This window comes from Simochromis diagramma, unplaced genomic scaffold, assembly GCF_900408965.1.
Source record: "Simochromis diagramma unplaced genomic scaffold, fSimDia1.1 OVJJ01000361.1, whole genome shotgun sequence".
Taxonomy (NCBI): domain Eukaryota; kingdom Metazoa; phylum Chordata; class Actinopteri; order Cichliformes; family Cichlidae; genus Simochromis; species Simochromis diagramma.
The window spans coordinates 17,607,598-17,621,944 of record NW_024386860.1 but is presented as its reverse complement, the minus strand read 5'-3'; the positions used below and the strand labels follow the sequence as shown (position 1 = coordinate 17,621,944).

The following is a 14,347-nucleotide window of genomic DNA, read 5'->3' as shown; positions in this document are numbered from 1 at the left end:
ACAGCTGCTGTTTTACTGAAAAACACCACAGTTATTATAAATGAACACACCGGTGCTCACCTCAGGGGGAAAATGACAATAAAGAAAAACCACTTTTATCCCACCTTGCTCTAACATTTTCAGAGTTTTGTGTTTTATGAGTTTTATTTGTGTGAGCAGCGTGCAGTGTTTTATTTTTCCATCTGGTTCATGCTGCAAATATCGAGATGAAATCTTAAACTAAAGTTAAAAACAAGATGTGTAAACACCTGTACACGCCGCAGGCCTGTAAATCTCTAAAAGCAGAAGCCTCTGCATCTTCTGCCCAGAGGAGCGTAAATAAAAGCAAACTGTTCAAGTTAAGACCAGGATGTCAACACTGATGAAAGGTCAAAGTGGAATCAAGTGTTGATTCACTAAAAGGGAGCCAACAGTAGTCAGCATTACAAAACAGGTGACATTCAGCCCAACTTTTATTGCCACTGCAGGGAACAGACACTGGCATGTTGGCAACTCAGCCGACAGCATTGAAAACCGTTGTTAATGAAGGATGTCAATGAAACTAAATGGCTCAAATTATTTACACACTTTCTTAGTTTATCTTAAACCGCTGGAAGGAAAAAATAATCATTTTTTTCAAAATTTAATAAACTTGGAGCTAATTCAAAGCATGAAAGCCCAATATCCTGCTGAATGCTGATCGGTCTGTTAAGGATTTATTACAGGAATTGTTTCCGAACAATAACTAGATGCTGTGAGCGCAGCTACACCACAACAGAAACATGTATGCACAATAAGCAGCTGGCTGTGGTGGAAGCAGCTGCATTCTTGTCGTGAAGTGGTTTCTGATGATGTGACATCCTTAATATTTTGTTTCAGAGGGCCGTTCATTCTCGATCATCTCGTGAAAGCAGAGGTCCAAACTAAACTAAAAGATCAGTTTGGTTTTTTCCAGGGAAAGAGTAATCAGCCATTATTTTCTCTACCATGTGAGATAATAGTAAGCTGCGTTTCTGCACAGACGCTCAGAGCAGAAAAGTCAGCAGATAACAGTAATTGAAACTGCTCTCTCAGCCCTGTATTTACGACCACGCTTCCTGACACCCTGCTCTACTCTGACATGATAACTACTAGCAGCACAAACCAGCAGGAGGGTGGGAGCGGAGGCTGTACCTTGTCCAGCAGTGCGTTCTGCCACAGGCGGAAAATCATCATGTAGCTGCGATCTCTTGCGCCAAAAGATGTGAAGAAATGCTGAGAGAGTGATTATCAACGGAACAGGGAGGAGGGGAGGAAGAAAAGGAGGGAGAGAGAACAAATGTGAGAACAGGTTTGACGGACGGTTTCCCCCCGTTTGCCTCGTCACGGCCGGTGAAGATCGAGCCGAGTCAGCTCGTTTCATAACGCTTCTCTAACAGATTGAAGTGAACCGTATCAACAGCTGACACGATCAACGGTTAAACCGCTGCAGAATGTCCTCGTAAATCAAAGCGTCTCTTTTATTATTCGTCTTTGACTCTGACCTTCTCGTTGTCAGTGCTGATCTGGATGGCATTTGGGATGAGCTTGGCAGTCTTCTCCTTGGTCATAGAGGTAACGTCCTTCAGCAGGATGGTGATCTGAACCAACAAGCAGAGGAGAAAGCTTTACAGCGTGCAACGCTCTTATCTCGCAGAGGCCATCTTTATTGATCTGCAAACTTCACTCTTATCAGACTGCAGGTGTGACATTAATTAGTTTGCAGAAGGTGTGCGCCAGTGTACACAGTGTAGCTTACAGTGGTTTCCCAGCGGAAGATGTTGCTGTAGAAACACAGCCAATTCTCTGACAGATAAAGGCGTCCCTGAAGCAGAATATCCTTCTGCAGAGCGCAGGAGTAGTCTGAGAAAAGACAGACGGAAATAAATGTCAAAAACAGCCATCGCTGCCACAGATCAATGTCAGACAGGTTGTAAACACCACTTGGCTCTTAGCAGCGGGGCTGGTGGGCAGAGAAAAATGACTGAAACTCTTACAGAGAGTCTACGGCATCATTATGGCATCAGCCTGCGGTCCAGCAGGAGCGATGATGCAGCAAACAAGACTCACAAGCCCTTTTCCATTAGTACCTACACGGCTCGACTCGCCACGGGTCGCCACAGTTTTCACGGTTCTCCCATTAGGTACCGGGTGCTGTGACCTTTAGTATCTGCTCGCCCGGGATTCCAAGCGAGCAGGTACTAAATTATGACATCATCAGATTGCATGCCACCGATTGGCTGGCCAGTAGCATCACTCGATGAGGGAAATGGTTACAAAACCAATGCAGTGGTCCCAGAGCCAGACGAAAAGCCACAGACTGAGCAGCAGGTATACTGTTGCCTCGACGTCCACCTTTTTGCGGGACACACGTTGCTATGACAACAAACACATGTTAGGTAGTACTGGTTTGCAGGGGAAACCCAGTCGATCGAAGTAAACACTAATGGAAAAAGGGGCTAAAGCGTCCAGCACTGACACCTGGGAAACATTTGTAGAGCATCAGTGACGAACTGCTGTTCCTGTCTGTCATGCTGCTGGTCGTTAGAGAAGATCCAAGTCATACAACAAAGAAGTTCTTTGTAGTGAAGTGAAAGCGAGTTTCACTTCGCAGCCTACGTCTTTGCTTCTCACACGGAGCTTTTTGATCCTTGATGGTTTAATCGCAGCCTTCCTCTTTGTGGTGAACTAATGTCACTTCCTTTCTGCTCAAGCAGACCTTTCAACCAACTGGCATTCAACCTACAAAAAGGGCTTTAACTGTCGCTGCTATGTGCTGCTGGCTTTTGCAGGCCTGCATTCGAGAGCGTCTCCGTGTGTTGAATCTACTAAATCTGCATAGTTCTCCTCTCAGAGCCAAAAAGAAACCAGTGTGGAACCACAGATGGCGTTTCTCAAGCACCTGTGTGCTGTTGGCACACAGGAATAACATTTGTGATTTTCGATAGATTCGACGTCTGCTGTTTATCTGGGTATGTTAGTGGGGGCAACGTTTACTCCACCTCCCCACCCAGCCGCCTCTTTCAGCTGTTGTCCCTATTCTGATGCCCAAAACCACCTCAACCCGAGCAGCAGCTCTAAGCTGAGCACCATGAACCTGTTGCAACTGCAAACCATTCCTTGTACTGTACATCTTAGAGTCACACGTCCTTAAATCTTCTATCCTCCCTTTCCTTATGACCTTCCCATTCCTATGCACTAGGAATCATTTTAACCTCTCAGAAAGTGGACTATTCACGGCCGGCGTGGCCGATTATAAAATCCTGGTGCGCTGGTGGTACTGCACACTTTGTCACATGCTTCACTCACCCACTATAAGTCGCTCTGAGTCAGGAAGTTTCTTAAAGATTTTACGAAAATCTTCGTTCCGCTGTTTGTACGTGGGGCTGAGAACCTGTGAGTGACGACAGGAAAGAAAAAACAGAACATGTTATTCTACCTCACAACCATCCTAGCAGTAAACATCTCGGGTAACACTCGCATTTGTTTAATCAAATATCACACTAAACCAATCATTTTACTGTCAACCAGTTTCATCTACTGGAAATAAAAGCTGAAAAAAGCCGTTATAGAAGAAGAGGGCGTGTACTTACGTTGTACCAGCTCTGCATTTTCTGCAAAGAAAAAAAGGAAAACATTTAGTACTCAAAGAAAATCAGTCACAGCAGAAACAGAACATTTTGACTCCGTTTTATGCAACGCTGAGGTTGTGCAGCTTTAAAGGGATGTCCAAACTTTCACCACTTCCCTATTTTAAAAAAAGGTAATTGTCACTGAGCAGCTGCAACAAACCGTCTTGGCTGCAACAGGCTGCTGCCTTCAAAGCGACGAGCCTGCAGCGAGTACGAGGTGAACCCAGAGCCTTCGGGTTATGTGTGCCGTTAGGTAAATTTACTCAGGGCAAACACGCTAACGTTTTACAGTCTCCTGAAAGAACGAGTCAACACTGGAAGAGCTGACACGGCTGAAGTGAGAGCTGCTAAAAATAAACATTTACTTTCACTTATTGTATTGTGTGAATTCACTGAAGACTCAAGACCGTTTTTATTGACATTACGTAACACAAGCGTGTTCAACCAACGTCTGGCAAACACAGAGTTAATATTTAAGTGACCGGATTGAAGCAGAACCGTTTCCTAACTGGTTACTAAACGCTGCGTCGGATCAAATTTTACAGAGTCATGAAGACGCCCGTTTGAATCTCTGATGAGCACCACGAGACTTCTGCAGCACTTTGGAATTTCTGCTTTGATTGCTTATGAAATGCGGTCAGATCTTTATCCAAATCAAATGTACACAAACGCAATCGGACTAACATAACACACAATCAGTTGTACGTTTTATGACCTTACTGAACACACTGACTCACAATGCAGCAATGCAGGCTAAGACAGCAACCTCTACAGTTTAGTAACTTGTACAAGCTCCTTTTCAGCAACACCTCCATCGGGCATTTCCTGTCTCTTCTCAGTGAAGTAATTCTGGAGTTTTGTGTATTAGAAAAAGAAAAATCATTTCCATGCATCGCTGCCCTCCTCCACACTGGACTCACTTCTCCACACACTTCTTGGACTACATAACACTCTCCTCTCACTTCCAGTACTTGCACTATTCTGTATTACACTGTTTGAGTCCATCTATGTACCACTGTATTTATTTATTCTCATTGTTTTCTACTCTTATTCCATTTCTATTCAAGTACAAAACTGTTGTACTCATCCTTAGTTTATCTTAGTTTCTGTATAGTTGAATTTTTGCTTTTACAGTTTGCAGCTTTGATCCAGGAGGACGATATTTCGTCTGACTGTGTACTTGAGTGTATGATGTTGTGTTGATAATAAAACTTGACTGTCAGCTTCTGGGATACAATCCTGAAGGATAGTCTGCTTCTTCCACTAAAGCACCATGTCACAGAGGAAGCGATAGCCAAGCAGCTTGGAAATCATCCAATTAACATTTTTGATTGAGGTCCAGAAAACGTCTTAAATCTTAATCTGATTGAGAACCTATGATCAGTCAAATTTCAAAATTTCAGGGGCCCATAACGCAAAAAATTTCACTTTCACAGTACTGAAGGTATGCTACACTGCTAATGCTGCTAGCCTGAAATCAAAGCAGGCCTGCAGCTATGAGACGAGTGACTGTGATGGAGCAGCAGTGCTAGCACCAGCAGGCTGTTCCCATTTCTCTAACTTGTGCCTCCTCGTCTCCTCTGTCTTCCTGCCTCTGACCGTGTCAGTACATCATGTGGAAGCACGCCTCAGTTCCTAAAATGTATCTGGAGAACGGGGGATTAGACGGAGGTTAATCCTTTGTTGGATGTGTTTTTTCCTGCAGCATAAATGAGGCGTGGCACATAGCTGGATATACACACTGTGATCGCAGGGTGCATGAGCCGATGAAACTTTCTGCCCGTCGCCGCTTGTGTGCGTTTTGTTTTTTTAATGTATCGACGTTTTGTACCATGTTGCAAGCTTAATTAAAAGTAGTCGTAAATACAAAACATGCCAGGAGCATGTCATAGGCATGAAACACAGCTGTAGCTGGGCTATAACTAAACCTGTGAGCAAGTCTCATTTTGTTAAATGCCTGCCGTCTCTCCCCATCTCTTCCCAGCTGTGGATAAATTCTACATACAGTTAAAACTACTGGATGCTTCCTGATGGCACGTGGTGAGGATGAATGGTCCTTTTATGTTCAGGATGCTAGCAGCTCATTGAACTGTCTGTCCCTCATAAAACCTTTGGGGAGCTGGACTCTAGAAGACTTGAATGATTGCTTTTTTATTCTAAAAAACAGCCAAAGAAAGTTGGTTCTCGTTATATATGTATGTTTATTTTGCTGTTATTTGACGTAAAACTATGTGTCTTTAGAAATGCTGTTGCATCCTCCATCTCCTCCAGGTATGAAATATGCCGTGACAGTGCTGTGGGTCACAACTGCTTATCTTTAGGAAACTTTGGTAAATGGTAAATGGCCTGTATTTATATAGCGCTTTACTAGTCCCTAAGGACCCCAAAGCGCTTTACATATCCAGTCATCCACACATTCACACACACACATTCACACACTGGTGATGGCAGCTACATTGTAGCCACCCTGGGGCGCACTGACAGAGGCGCCCCAGGGTTCCTGTAAGGCTTCCTGTTTAAACAAAGGCGTCAGATTCAGTTTCATTATGGGCCCCACTGCAAACAATGATAATCAAGTTAAGGGCTAGACGTATAATTTAATAACATATTTAATTTAGTCACAAACAAATGTCTCATTTAGCATTTTCACACGCTTGAATATGACGTTTATCAAAACATTTTTTTAATCGTGTAGTTTATCTCTAACACACAGAGCAGCTGTTTGCCATGAAAGTAAAACTCAGAAACTCAGTGCTGTAGCGTCACGTCTCCTTCAGCTCAGCTCTGAAGCCTCCCTGACTACAACTCCTCGTCTTTGCTGCCGTTTGGCTCGTTGAAAACAGAAAAGGTGTCACGGCAGATGGACACCCGGCTCTCTCGCTGCATTCATTAAAGACGTGGGCGACCTCCCACATCTAACACTTTCATTTAAACTGTCTACTTTCAGCACCAACTTTCCTTCTTGTTGCATTCTGTTCTGTAGTTTCTCAGCCGGCAGGTACGTGCCTGTCTGTTTAGGTTGGCGCTTGCACAGCTAGAATTTTACTAAGATTTGATTGAAATTGGTGAATGGACAGGTTGAGGCTACAATATGTGACTTAAAAAAGGACAGTCTCAAGTCAAATTGCCATGAGCCTAGCTGCATTTATAACGAGGGGAACTGCTCTGCATACCATCGAGTGTGTTTAATGTAGCTACTTTAGTCTGATTAGATAAAGCTAATTAGAAGATCAGAACCACCGTTTTTAGCAATCAATGCAGAAAATCTGGATGCAAATGCAAAGTGTTTATTGCGTTTTTATTTCTGCAAACTGAACACGGACACAGCCTCCAAGCTGCATGTGGCGAGCAGCAAAGAGGCGACTGCTTTATTTGCACAAAAACCTCTGGTTATAGAAGTCTATGGGAAACCGATGCTACTCCACACTTGCTCTGTGACCTCATTAAACACTTTCCCGATGACTTTATGGGTCATGTCAGTAGCTTCAGCTCATATTAAATAAAATATGAAGCTCACTTTGTAAATTATGGTCATTATTAGAATAAAAATGGAAGATTGTTGCATAACAATGTGTCTATGACAGTTTATTAGTCCAGTTTCAAAACACCAAGATGGCAGCGGTAAAACATTTGTGAGGTCACAGTTGCTGTGTCGATCAGTCTACGATTCACCTTAGCAGATATTTTCACTTACCTTGGCATTGCGGCTGAAGTGGCGAGAGGCGATTGGGTAGGCAGATGAGAGGGAGGAGGCAGAGGGTATGGAGGGGAGCGCACCGTCCGAACCAGCACCTCCTCCACCTCCACTGCTGCTCTTCTCTCCTCCAGCCTCATTCTCACTGGCCCTGCCTCCCCCGAGGACCCTGCGCCGCAGGGAGGGAGAGCTGCCGGGGGTGCTGCGTGGAGAGTTACTGGCCGTACTGGAGATAAAAAGAGACAGGAAAAAAATAAAACGTTCAGCTGAGGGGAGAAGAGAGGAAACCACTTCACATTTCATTGCTTGACTTTCCCAGTGAGTCTTTCGTGTCGTGCTATGAAGAAAAGCTGCAGGCGTTTCTCATTTGATGATAAAACGCCATCACAAAGTGCCTACTGAGGACCAATGAGGGGCCACGCAAGGCCAGACCTATCAGCTAAAGTCATTTTGACTGGTACAGACAGACTGGGGGGGGGCATTTAAATCCAGTTAGTAAAGGGTGTTAAGACCATCCAATCAAGACGTGCAACTTTGAAACCCAAGAGCCACAAATTAAACACCAGCAGGTCAGAACGACAGCGTACGAGCTTCAGTTTGTCTCTGATTCAGTTCTTTAAGTAAACAAGTGAAAAGTCAGACACAAATTTAGATGAGAACATAAGAAGGTCAACGGCGACAACAACTTTCCCACAAGCTTCTCTCATTTAGTTTTATTTGACGGTAAAAAAAATGGAATCATAATCTTACTGCATTTTACATCTTATATAACAAATTAATCAAGCACAAGAAGAAAACTAGTAGAGTAAAAAGATTTAAACATCCACTGTCATTAGCTTTGGGAATTAATGCCACAATGCAGTAGTAGGGGTGGGCGATAGAAACGATATACGATAGAAATGATATAAATTTAGCCAACGATAGAGATACTATATCGCTCTATCGCGATAGCGCATGTTGATGATGTCATCAAGCTGCGCCTGTTTTGGTTGAAAGCATCGCAGCGGCTACAACCATTATCATCTGCAAATTATGGCGGCCGACAGTCATAGCAAAGAGGTGAAGCACTTTTGAAATATGGGGAAAGCCAAAAACTGCGCTTCCTCCACTTCCGTAACATCGATTCATTAATGTTGAATTCTCTCGCAGCTGTTCTGTTCCCATGTTGTTGCAGTATATTAATAACTAACCTGGTATTGTGGATGAATGATCTCAGTTGTTCTCCTGACTGAAGTTTGGCCCGTGTACAGCATCCTGCTATGCGATTGCATTTGTCCCTGACCACCAGAATCCCTCACGTTAACTTTTATCGAGTGGAAAAAAAGTTGGCGTTCATCCTCCAGCTTCACTGTGCTAATGTTATGCTAACATAGCTGTGTCGCTAGCAATCACGTAGCACAACATTATATACCAGCTAGTCCAGCTTCAGTAACCCTGCAAACGCCACTGCTGTTTAGTTTTCTGTCTTTATGTTAGAAGTGGTAGCAGAGCTGTACGTTTGAATTAGTTTCAAAATTCTCTGGTGTGAAATGTTTAGGTGGAAACTAGCGAGCTAACTTCCTGCTAACTTCTAACTCCGTTAAATTTAATAAATTCTGTTTTCATGGATGCCTGGATGTTACACTTAATTGTTACACCTGGTAAAGCAGCAACGCTGATGATTTTATTAAAGATGAAAGAATTTAGACCGTTTTTAACTCTCAGTGTTCGTTTGACTTTGGGACCTGAAGCAGACGGAGTTTTGGACCCAGATTACTCCGCGAAGCTCCTCCCTACGGCAGCCGTAATGCTCTGACGATCCATCAAGCAGTGCTGCTTACCAAAGTTGTACTAAAACATTTTTAACAGATTTCTGCAGCCAAAATCGGTTCGAGGTCAGTAAGCACAACCAGAATTCATACATAAGGCACACTCTCGATTTTTGAGAAAATTAAAGGATTTTAAGTCCTTATAGTGTGGAAAATACGTTATACAGAAGAAAAGAATATATCGCGATATATATCGTTACCACACGTGCTTCAAATTATACCGTGATACAGATTTTAGGCCATATCGCCCAGCCCTACACAGTAGTCCAGATTTCTTTTTCAGAAATACATCCATATCCTGTGTGAGTAAAACTGTCATCATCAGTCAATCACAGATATTCCCGTCTTTCAAAAGACACACACACAATGTATTTCAGGCCTTAGCGCTGTCACACTAGCTTTTATTGCCCCATTATCACAGCCGAATGATTTCAGGATAACAATATTACATCATCTCCATGGAGAATCTGAATGTCAATACCTTTAACATCAGTAAATCTCATCTTTAGCTTTGTTTATGTTTTTTCCCCTCATAAAAAGTCATTAACTGTGAGCCCATCACTTATCAACTATATGTTAGAGCGTCTGCTGCAAGGTGGTTTTTTGTTTGGCTCATTTTAACCTGCTTTTGCTTTTCAGATTAAATTTGCTAAAGCATTATTGTCGTGGCACGCGGCTATCAGCATGATAGCTTGTTTGAATAATCAGCATTATTTAAGCAGGTTTTTTTTATTTACTTGATGTTTAAGTGCTCCTGCTCAAATATTACTGGTTCTTTTATCTCCTCTTGGCAAATTAATTATACTCAAGATATGACTAAAGCGAGTTGGTAACAGTCTTCAATAAATGTTCAAACGTTTACAAATAAAATGATTATTCATTCATTAGCATTTAATGTAGCTTTGAGAATCAATGAGCTCCAAATATAAAATGATATGAGGCACATTTTAATCCCTGGATTGGATTTAAAAGAAGCTCCTTTTGGGCTACAGTTACAAATGTAATACAAGAAACCAAAGCAAGAAGAACTGCTGATACACTCATAGCTTTAACCTCACTGTGTCTGCAGTGTGAGGCAGACACACTCAAAACATGCATTCATTTGCTTTCAATCAGTAAACTAATATTTTCACGCTGCCCTCGTGACTACAAAGACCATCGCCTACTGATCAATCACGTCTCTGAAAAGTGGCACCACCATTCCCAGGAGATCCCTCAGGCCTCGGAGCACATGGAGTACGGAGGTCAGACGTCTTTAGAGAGCTCAGAATAATGTTTGATTGATACGAAGTTCTACTGCACAAAATGTGACGAATGACATAAAGAAAACATCTGTGAGAAGATAAAACTGATCACTTTGTCTTTAAAATACCACAAAAAATGAACTAAAGAGAAAACACAAACAAAACCTTTGCCATTTGTTAGCAGTTTCCTAAACAAAAATATAGTAGCAAGCAATGTTCCCCCTAAGCTGCGCGCGCAATTGCGCACTGCGGGCACGTCTCTGCGCACAGAAAATCTGTGTTGCGCACAAAACAAATACAAAATCTAACCTGAATTTAAATTAAAGTAAATACGTTAACAATTCTGTTTTGCAGTGTTAGTCAGTGACTGGCTGCTCCCGTATGGGATTAGAACGATGCCACCTTATCTCATAGTCCAGCCAATGACGCGATTCACACTCGTATATACGCAGCTAATCCACGTCATTGACAGGCTATGACAGCGTCCTTATGTGCCAACACCGGTGTTTTAGCGAGCAAAGCGGCTGATGTGGAGTGAAGCCACGTTAAGGACAACGTGTACAATCATTGGAGATGTGAGCAGGACAGACGGAACAACTGACGGACAAAGTGTGGACTTTATACCAGTTTTTAAATCGTGTTGATCGGCCACGTAAAACCAGAGTTATGATAAAATATCTGCAATGTTTGTTTTTTCCCCCGAATACTGTCGTTGTTTATATTTACTGCGGGAAGGAACGGTAAAAACTGCGTTTGATAAGGAAAACGCTCGAAAGCCTGTGAGCGAAAACAAATCTCCCCCCAGCCTTTCCTATTGGTGGAAAAATGTACCATGTGGACCAATCAAAAAATGATATGGCAACATGGCATTTAGTGGTTTAGGAAGGGGGGAGTTTTAGGAGTGAAGGCGGAATTGAGATGTGAGTGATTTGCAACGTTTAGCGCAGATCTTGTGTAGTCAGTGTGTAGTTAGTGTGTAGTGTAGTCAATAGTGTTGTTGTGTGTGTCAGAACAATGAGGCGACTGCTGAGTGTTACAGGTGTTACAGCAGTGATACATCTGCTGCTGTCAGGCCTGCAGGTATCAGGCTGTTGTTCTCCTTCATCTCATAGTGGACAGAAATTATTTTTTGGAGTGGCACAAATAATTTGTGTGGCATCAGATTTGATGCAGAGCAGCTGATTGTTCTGTAAATAGTTTGAAATGTGTTTGTTTAAAAAAACGCCTTGGCTGCATTTTTAGGTAAACAGCTGCAAAAAAACTTTGTTGTTTGCATAACTCAGTAACTTTTTTGGAGAAGTAACTATATAATTAATTGCCCAACATTGGTCAGTATATCCTGTATTTTGCAGACAGAGTTACAGACTCTCTCCCAGACCGCAGACTCATAATACAAGTCAGAGTTTTATATTAAAAAAAATTTAAAAAAGAAAGTACGTTGTGTTTTCAAAATTGGAGTTCAAGTTATTTTTCCTTCCAATAGTGTTAACATGCTACACAGGTCATGAACAAGGTTTTTTTACATTTTCATTGTAAGTGGGCTAAAGCAGTTAATTAAAGATAGTCTAACATAAATGTAAATGCTGTAATTTGATTATTTTACTAAACCATGTAACTTGGATGGATTCGATGCTGGCGTGACCACAGTGCACGTCTGCTGTTGCTCACATTGGTCCAAGGGGCCACTCAGGGAGTTTGTGTGTTTGCTCAGACACATGAAAAATTAGAGGGAACATTGATAGTAAGCAAGCTAAAGAGACACCTGGAAACCAAATATCACACGACATCTGAACCTGAGGCAGAAACCTCTTAGATCGTTAGATTAATGCTGGATTTTTTAAAAATGTCTGATAAAGGTTTTGAGGCATGTTAGTGGAGTTTAGTGAAAAACAGACATTGTAAGTAAAAGAGTCTGAAAACCATTTGAAGTCTTCATCTTTCCCTGACGAGGATCAATAAGAAACCGATAATATAGGAGGAATTATCTCCCTGCTGGCTGAAAGCAGGTTTATATGGAAGTAATTTTAAGTTTTCATCTAAGAAAATCTTAAATTGAGACCTTGCTGACCTTGAATGTACTCAATTTCAAGTACTATAAATTGTTACACCATTCTTTGTGACTGAAAGTAAATGGCCTGTATTTGTATAGCGCTTTACTTAGTCCCTATGGACCCGAAGGTGAAAGAATCAAGACTTACACGACAAACACGACAGACTACTTTCATTAAAGCAAATCACCTGTTTTATGTCAGCTTTCTCTCCTGGCTTTATTAATATTGTGCTTTTGTAGGTTTACCTACTTCAAACCCTACTATACATACTGTACAAAGGGATACACAGTGTTCAACCTCTTCGGATATTTAAAATATAGTTTTCCTGTTTGTAAAGTACTCTGCTCTGCCACTAGTAGGGGTGGGGGAAAAATCGATACTGTGTAGTATCGTGATATTTTGTTTGCTAATAATGTATCGATACAGGGACAGCAGATATTTTGTTACAAAAAAAGGTTTCTGTGCTCCGACTTCAGAGCATGTTGATCCTTTTTCTGAGCAGGAATCCTGACACTGTCCAAATGCGTTTAACTTTTTTTTTTGGCAGCAATAAACATGACAGTTTACTTATTTTAATTTAAGACATGTTTTATTTTAATTAAGTGTAAAACTTTTTTATTTAATGTAAAATTATATTTTGTTTTAATTTACTTTCAAATTCTTCAGTTGCTGAATGGGCTGCATAGTTATCATATTGCATAGTTCAGAATAGCTATAATTGTACCAGATGGTTGCATTCAGTTAAGTTGGACTAGACTGTAATACAAACCGTTCAGTTTGTCAACAATAAAACTGACTGAAATGAGAGAAAGACTGAGTGCGAGACTTTGATATTAGATAAAATGAATATTGATAAAGTTTACCTTCATGTACAGAATCTGAATATCGCAAAATATTTTTAAAAATTGCAATAATATCGTATCGTGCGTTAAGTATTGTGATAATATCGTATTGTAGGATGTATGGTGATTCCCACCTCTAGCCACTAGTAGACCTGTCCTTGTTTATGATTGGTCATATGATGCCAACATCACTTCCTTCATGTGATTGTGCTCTTAACTAGTTTGGGAAACTTAGGGAAAAAACAAAGGCTGAGATTAACACAAAGGCTTAGCTTAAAAACTCAGTGTCAGGAGTTCATGAGGAAACAGGAGGAGGAGGTTAGTCAGAATGATATAACCTCCAAAAACAACCACAAGGAGAACTGAAGCTGAGGGAGTCACCCGTAAACATGACCGGGTTTGTTTTTACAGGGAAATAATCCTTAAAATATTAGCAGTGATGCTAATCACGGGAGCATTATGTCAAGTAGCATTAAGCTATCTTTAGGTAACGTACGCAGGGCAGCAGAGCCTCTAAATAGGCTTGTTGTGCAGCCGGTCAGCTGGCAGAGTGTGAGGACACTGAATGATGCGAGTCTGTGTCAGCACGCGTTTACAACCCGGGTTTAAATCCGCCGGCAGCTCAAGTGTAAAAGGAAAACAATACTTGAGGTTTTCACAACTCTCCGTGACGTAAGCAACCCTCATCCCGACAACATATTTAACAACAAGCACCACCAACTATTGTCACATAAACCCTCATAACATAACTTATTTCCTATCATAATAATAGTTAACTGATTTTCCAGAATCCACCTCTGGGGGTGACTAAGACAGCCAGTAAGCATGGTTATCATATACAGTAAAGAACATGAGACTGTTAGCTGGAAATCAACAGACTTATGTCACTTCTGATCATCTGATAAGTCAATAAAAATCCCAAATAACACACATGTTGGTAGAGGGATATTCCCTGTGGGGACAAACAAATGCTATCTGCAAAACAAAGGTTTTAGTTATAACAAAGACAATAATCACATTTCCACATAACTCTTTTTTCAGCCAGTTGTATTAACTGGAGGAGTTTCAGTTACTGAAGA

The 14,347-nt window shown here is 41.5% G+C and overlaps 1 protein-coding gene across 2 annotated transcripts in view; it reads right to left on the bottom strand.

Annotated features, from left to right (window-relative positions):
• gramd1a (GRAM domain containing 1A) overlaps nucleotides 1-14,347 on the bottom strand; it is a 53,247-nt gene that overhangs the window by 16,745 nt on the left and 22,155 nt on the right. For both annotated transcript variants that reach the window (XM_040031174.1, XM_040031175.1), the window contains exons 5-10: nucleotides 7,324-7,549; nucleotides 3,591-3,611; nucleotides 3,307-3,391; nucleotides 1,757-1,860; nucleotides 1,503-1,598; nucleotides 1,153-1,233 (exon numbers count right to left, since the gene is read on the bottom strand). In XM_040031174.1, coding sequence (XP_039887108.1) covers nucleotides 1,153-1,233; nucleotides 1,503-1,598; nucleotides 1,757-1,860; nucleotides 3,307-3,391; nucleotides 3,591-3,611; nucleotides 7,324-7,549 — 613 coding nt within the window. The remainder of the gene's footprint in view (nucleotides 1-1,152; nucleotides 1,234-1,502; nucleotides 1,599-1,756; nucleotides 1,861-3,306; nucleotides 3,392-3,590; nucleotides 3,612-7,323; nucleotides 7,550-14,347) is intronic.